This window comes from Piliocolobus tephrosceles, chromosome 6, assembly GCF_002776525.5.
Source record: "Piliocolobus tephrosceles isolate RC106 chromosome 6, ASM277652v3, whole genome shotgun sequence".
Taxonomy (NCBI): Eukaryota; Metazoa; Chordata; class Mammalia; order Primates; family Cercopithecidae; genus Piliocolobus; species Piliocolobus tephrosceles.
The window spans coordinates 126,325,302-126,333,061 of NC_045439.1; the positions used below are offsets into that span (position 1 = coordinate 126,325,302).

Here is a 7,760-nt window from a genome sequence, read left to right on the forward strand (position 1 = left end):
CTTTAGAAAAATTGGTTTAGATTTTGTCTCTATAGATATTTAGACTGGATTTCTGTAGTGTCACAAAAACATAAGATGCTCAAATTCATTTTTAAATTGTCAATTTATTTCTTAAATTCATGTATTTAGATATCCCAGTTGGTTGAACATCTCCTTGACAACTCTCCCCTTTAACTCAACCTTCCATACTTAGCTGTACTAGCTGTATAATTTGTAATAACTCATGAAAAACCAGACACATAAATATGAATAGGAATTGCAATTCTGAAAAGTTTAAGTGTAATTGGAACATCAAACACATGCTCACTTCATTAACTGATCTCTGTTTCTCTCCTATTCAGGTAACTGAAACTAAGTCCCTTCCAAAATCAATGAATGAGACAAATCATTCTTGGGTGACAGAATTTGTATTGCTGGGACTGTCTAGTTCAAGGGAGCTCCAACCTTTCTTGTTTCTTATATTTTCACTATTTTATCTAGCAATTCTGTTGGGCAACTTTCTCATCATCCTCACTGTGACCTCAGATTCCCGCCTTCACACCCCTATGTACTTTCTGCTTGCAAACCTGTCATTTATAGACGTATGTGTTGCCTCTTTTGCTACCCCTAAAATGATTGCAGACTTTCTGGTTGAGTGCAAGACTATTTCTTTTGATGCCTGCCTGGCCCAGATTTTCTTTGTTCATCTCTTCACTGGCAGTGAAATGGTGCTCCTAGTTTCCATGGCCTATGACCGTTATGTTGCTATATGCAAACCTCTCCACTACATGACGATCATGAGCCGCCGTGTATGTGTTGTGCTCGTCCTCATTTCCTGGTTTGTGGGCTTCATCCATACTACCAGCCAGTTAGCATTCACTGTTAACCTGCCATTTTGTGGCCCTAATAAGGTAGATAGTTTTTTCTGTGACCTTCCTCTAGTGACTAAGTTAGCCTGCACAGACACTTATGTTGTCAGCCTACTAATAGTTGCAGATAGTGGCTTTCTCTCTCTGAGTTCCTTTCTCCTCTTGGTTGTCTCCTACACTGTAATACTTGTCACAGTTAGGAATCGCTCCTCTGCGAGCATGGCGAAGGCCCGCTCCACATTGACTGCTCACATCACTGTGGTCACTTTATTCTTTGGACCGTGCATTTTCATCTACGTGTGGCCCTTCAGCAGTTACTCAGTTGACAAAGTCCTTGCTGTATTCTACACCATCTTCACGCCTATTTTAAACCCTGTAATCTACACGCTAAGAAACAAAGAAGTGAAGGCAGCTATGTCAAAATTGAAGAGTCGGTATCTGAAGCCTGGTCAGGTTTCTGTAGTCGTAAGAAATGCTCTTTCCTAGACACAGAGTAAACTTATGACACTGTTACCACTTTAGCCCTGTCTCTATACACTTACAAGTGGATTCACTGTAATCTTAAAGCAAATCAACTTGGCCTATGGGAAAGGTCAGTTGATTGATTTGAAGTAAACTGTAATGATAATAAAAACTCATGAAATAAACTTCAGTGATTTTAAATATTCTTTCTCCATTGGATGTTTTTTCTTTAATTTCCTACTTTGTATTCTTTATTTTAAAACTTAAGATATAGACTTTGATGATATTGAGAAAATGCTATTGCCTTATAAGTGGTTAATATACTGTTATCTCTCCCTCTGAAAACACTACTGCTCACACCAACATTGGAGTAATGATAGATGCATATCTCTAAGCCACAGAGATAATAGATCTATTTATAAGTATATGATACGTGATATACAACATATGATCGAGCTAGATAAGAATGCATTTTATACTGCACTATATATCTGACAGCACATGAAGACACATCTCTGAATGGTGTGAAAGATACAGTAAAATGTAAAAGGGCATTACCCAGCAGAAGGCATTTACGTTCAACACTTTCACAAATCCTTCTTCACAGTGGCTGCTTAATATATGTTCTTCATGAAAAACAACCACCTGAACACATTTATTTACTGGTGTGTTTTGTATTTGCCTATGTTAATTTCTGTTTAATATGATAAAATAATCTGGGGAACCAGAGATGAGTTATAATTCTCTACCACTTATCTTCATTATAGTAGGAGTCTGAATCTTAGTATAAAACATTCTCCCCCTAGATTTTCATGATCTTATCTTATTAGAGTGTTTTTATATTAGTACTTGGTAGATATTATAATTTTTCTATGTGGACTTTTAAATTCAGTTGACATTTCATTTTTAAATTGCCCAATGTAGGCTCTGAAAGTGACAGAACCCTATTTCAAGACCTTAGAGTTCATCATAAATTTACCCCTCCTTGATCACTTACAAGACCAAGATTTTTGGGGATTCACCTCTACAGGCTATTTTAGGCTTTTCCTCTTTTACAGCATTCAAGGCTATTCCTGCATTTTTTTAATGGGTTCTAGTCACAATCTGGTATAATGTTAACTGATTGTTTTCCAGACTTCAGTCTTTAGAGTCTCCTAAAGGGACTCAATAATTCCTATTAGTGAAAGGAAAAAAATGTTTCTGAGCCAAAGTGTTCCGAGTTATTTAAGAAATAACAAAATGAAAATAAAACAACTATGCATTAACATTTAAGTGTAAGAAAAAAATTAAATATAAAAAGTATAAGTAAAAAATATAAGTATAAAAAAGTAGTAAAACTTTTTACAATAATACAATGCTTCCAAAATTTTACAATATTTTTGCATATTCTAATTTTATGCATAAAACACATGATATATTGTGGTACTAGTACTAATTACAACTGAGTTAACATTGTACAACAAGAAATGTGGTAATAGCTTTACATCTTTTTAAGCTTTAAAATATCTCTAGGATATATTTATTCCTTTCATTTAACATATGATAAAAATACAGTAAAGAAGTATTAAGAATATGGTGCAAGATTGTAAACCTAGAAAATAGCAGAATGGATTCCCTATACAAGTTTTGTGGTGTTTTGTTTTTTGGTTTCTTTGACCCAGATGGCACACTTTTTAAATGTATTACTGTTTATAGTAATACATTTACTGTGTATTACAGTGTGCAGTACAGTGTGCCCCGTCCAGAAAACATGATTCTCTGGTTATCCTCTCACATACTTTTTCCTATTCCTAGTATGCAAAAAAGTCTCAGAATATTATGATTTTCACTAAAGAGGGTACCCAAATTCCTTGCGAAGTTACTCAAATAACAAGAGCTCAGGCTGACTGGTACAGTTTTTCTGTAAACTGGACATTAAAATAAAAGCACAACGGGTTTTTCTTAAAGCAGTAACCTGTTCTTTAACAAAAATTATAAAGGCTTAAAAAGAGTCTATAAAAATTTTTACCTTATGGTCAGACATTAAAATTGGATAAGTATACCTACAAGGTTTTATTAAAATTGAGTTTAACATTAATGGCACACTAATATAAAGATTAAATCTAGCTTATCTGGTATAAAATCATACAGGAAGTATTGTCAAATATAAAATGGTGTTTGGCTTTCTTTGGTCTAAAAACTAATAAAAATAGGTGCTAAAGAGAATTTAGAAGGAAAATGGACATTGCTAGACCAGAGTGACATGTTATCCAATCCCCTTATAAGGGAAATCTTGTTTCAGCTGCATCAAGGGACCCATTGTGGGCCCCAAGCCATGTGTGACGCAGTCCTCAGAGTTTATGGGTGCATAGGAATTTATACCCTGGCCAAATGGGTTACAGACAGTTGCTTAGTAAAAGATTACATCTTGGGGGAAGGAGTCCAGGCTTAAGGCCATTCCAAACTATCCAGATTGATTACACACAGATGCCTCCAATTGGTCGTCTAAAGTATTCATTAGTAGTAGTAGATCACCTTACTCACTGGGTAGAAGCTATTCCCTTTTCAAGTACAACTGCTAATAATGTAGCCAAGGCATTAGTTGAAAATATTATACCCAGGTTTAGATTAATAGAAAACATTAATTGAGATAATAGGACTCATTTCACTGCACATGTCATTAAGAAATTATCCCAGGTACTGGATGTAACATGGGAATATCATACGCCCTGGCACCCATCTTCATTAGGGAAAGTAGAAAGGCCTATCACCATGTTAAGAGTCTGAACTGCTCCCCGAAAAGACATAGGCCTAGCCCCTTAAGAGATGCTTTATGGATCGCCTTATCTACATTCTACTACTGATCTTCCTACATTGGAAACAAAATATCAATTTCTCAGAAATTATATACTTGGTTTATCTCCCATTTTATCTTCCCTCAGAACTAAAGGTCTTTTAGCACAGGTGCCACCCCTAGAGTTTCCAGGACACCAACATCAGCCTGGGGATCAAAAGTTGGAGAGAAGGAAAAACTGGAACCGGCCTAGGAAGGACCTTACCTAGTGCTTCTAACTACTGAAACCACAGTCCGAATAGCGGAAAATGGATGGACCCATTACACCTGAGTCAAGAAAGCACCGCCCCCTCCAGAGTCATGGGCCATAGTCCCAGGGGAAAACCCTACCAAACTAAAGCTAATAAAAATTTAGCTTTCTTTCATCCATTCTATTACTTCTTCTTTCCTCGCTCTATTGCTGACCACCTAGTTATTAATGTAACCAAGTCAATTTCACCTCAAACTATTACATTTGATGCTTGCTGTGTTACATCCTGTGGAGACATTTTAAGTCAAAGACAGCTCTCCACTTCAGAAAAGTACCTCTGTCCTTCCTGGCTCTCCTCAGATTGGACATTAGTGAATTGGGATCATTTAGTCTGGAAGATTTCAATGAGGATCCCAGTGTCAACTACGAGTCTTGCCCCTTATAGACAGCGCTTTTATGCCACAGTTGGTCCAATGTTCTGTGGACCACTAAAGAGCAAGGATGGGCTGCCTCAACCAGTAGTTGTAATTTCCTAAAGCCATACATTCATTTTACTAAAGGAACAGTTTCACCTAGCTGTCAGCTAAACCAGTGCAATCCAATACAGGTTACTATCCCAAACCCTTAAAGCTTTTCCCCTTCTCTAAGCTGGTTCCCTTCTTTAAGCTGGCTTTATGGTATAGGTTTCAGGAACAGACTCTATCAGATCCTTTGAAATATGTTTCATTGATCCCCCACTGCCTACACTTTCCCCTAAGCCTTCTTCCAAAACCTCTCACAATGAAACGGTTGTTCCTCCTCCATCTAATGGTAGGACTAAAGTAGACGTTGTAGAAGTAAATGATTTAAAACAAATTTTAGCAATAGAGACAGGATATTAAAATGCAAATGCCTGGTTGGAATAGATCAAATATTCCATCCACACATTAAATAAAAGCAATTCTTATGCTTGAGCGGACGGCAGACCAGAGGCCCAGATTGACCCCTTTCTACTAGGGTGGTCCTCCAGTCAACCAGGCATGGGCTGCATGGTAGCTCTTTTCCAGGATTACACAGCCTGGGGTAACAAGTCATGCCAAGCTCTCTCTCTGCTATATCCCGAAGTTCAACACTCTGCAGGTCAGCCCCCAAAGGCCATCCAGCTTTCATCTCGCAACACTAAGTTCACTTCTTGTCTCTCATGACAGGGAGGAAACTTAGCGTTTCTTGGAGACCTGAAAGGATGCAGTGAGCTTAAGACTTTCCAAGACCTTACCAGTGAGTCAGCCCTTGTTCATCCCTGAGCAGATGTATGGTGGTATTGTGGTGGACCTTTACTGGATTCTCTGCCAAGTAACTGGAGCAGCACTTGTGCTCTAGTTTAATTGGCTATCCCTTTCACCCTGGCATTTCATCAACCAGAGAGAGGAAAAATACAACATCGTAAAACAAGGGAAACCCTTTATGGGTCTTGTGACTCTCACATTTATTTAGATGCAATTGGAGTCCCATGAGGAGTACCAGATAAATTTAAAGCCAGAGATCAAATAGCTGCAGGATTTGAGTCAATATTTTGGTGGGTGACAATGAATAAAAACACAGATTGGATAAATTACATTTATTACAACCAACAGCGGTTTATTAACTACACTAGAGATGCTGTTAAAGGAATAGCTGAGCAATTAGGGCCTACTAGCCAGATGGCTTGGGAAAATAGAATAGCCTTAGACATAATATTAGCAGAAAGAGGAGGAGTGTGCGTCATGATTAAAACTCAATGTTGTACCTTCATCCCAAACAATACCACCCCTGATGAAGTATAACAAAGGCATTTCAAAGTCTAACTGCCCTGTCCAATGAGTTAGCCAAAAACTCAGGAGTAAATGAACCCCTCACAGGGTGGCTAGAAAAATGGTTCAATAAATGGAAAGGAATCATAGCCTCAATTCTTCTCTTGCAGCTGTAGTAGGTGTACTCATTCTTGTTGGGTGTTACATCATACCATGCATCTGTGGGCTAGTGCAAAGACTTATAGAAGCAGGATTTACTAAAACCTCCCTTAGCTCTCCTTCAACCTATTCAGATCAGCTTTTTCTTTTACAGGATTAAGTCGAGCAGCAAAGACAAGATATGTTTTGAAGCAAAGACAAACTTCAAAAAAGTTTGAAGAGGAAGTACTATGAAAATTGAAAGGGGGGTTTTAGCCTGTAAGTTGTTAAGTACAATGAGTTCTGAGATCCTCTCCAAAGAACCAATGTATCAGTATGTTCAGCTCCCCGTTCTTTGTTCTTCATTTTAAAGTTGAATTTCCTTGTTCTTTATGTCTCCTTGCCCCTAGTTTCAGTAAACAACCTCCTCCTACCCTCTATCACCTGCTCTGACCTTAGTCACCCTTGTTCACCTGCTCTGACCTTAGACATCCTTGGTCACCTGGTCTGTTCTTAGTCATTCTGAGTCACCTGTTCTGTAACCATCCTTCCCACCAAACTACTCATCCTGCCACTCTGGCTCGTACCTCTGTTCTCTTTAAAATAGCCAATCCAAATTAGCTTAGATGTACAGTCCGACCCTAGCCAGTAGGGGAATGACACAGCAGTAGGGGCTACCTGTGTCAGGGATAAGAACCCCTTCCCCTCCCTTGTTCAGGTATGCTGTCACCATTGCTCCATCCATGACATGCACTCTTGTATAGAAGTAAAATTGCCTTGCTGAGAAAATTCATGTTCAAGTGCTATTTCTTTTGCGGCACCAAAAATTTCCAACACTCTCTTCTAGCTATTTTGTAATACACAGGCTGAATAGAAGATAATTGATCATATAGAGATTGGCAAATTTCTTCTATAACAGGCCAGATATTAAATATTTAGACTTTGTGAGGTGCACATAGTCTCTGTTGCATATTGTTCCTTACTGTTGCACTTTTTTCTTTTTTACATCCCTTTAAAAATATAAAAACTCTTCTTATCTTGTGCGCCATACATAAGCAGACTATAAGTAAGATTTGGCCCATGGGGCCATAATTTGCCAACTCTTGCTATAGATAATCAATTCTAGTAGGAGACACAGAAAGCCAGGAAACAAGCAAACAAACAATAAGTAAGTGTTAAACTAATAAGAAAACATCACTACTTATAACATATAAATCACTCCCAAGGGATCCCTTGTAATACTCTGGTGATCCTGTCTACTCTCCTCCCTGAAGAGAACCACTGGCCTACTTTTTGTCATTTTAGATTAATTTGAATTTTGTAGAGTTTTAGAAAATTGAAATCATACACTAAGTACTAATTTTTTATCTGTTTTTCACTCTGTCTGATCATTTCTTCAATTCATACATGGTTGTTACAGGAAAGGTGTCTGGATCCAGACTCTAAGAGAGGGTTCTTGGATCTCATGCAAGAGAAAATTCAGACTGAGCACAAAGAGTAAAGGGAAAACAAGTTTATTA

General features: G+C 37.9%; 1 protein-coding gene across 1 annotated transcript; it reads left to right on the plus strand.

Moving 5' to 3' along the window:
* The first annotated feature begins 230 nt into the window (after positions 1 to 230).
* Positions 231 to 1,433, plus strand: LOC111522562 (olfactory receptor 4K15). Its single transcript, XM_023186662.3, has one exon. The coding sequence runs from the start codon at positions 246 to 248 to the stop codon at positions 1,332 to 1,334; it is 1,089 nt and encodes a 362-aa protein (XP_023042430.1). The 5' UTR covers positions 231 to 245; the 3' UTR covers positions 1,335 to 1,433.
* The last annotated feature ends 6,327 nt before the right edge of the window (positions 1,434 to 7,760 follow it).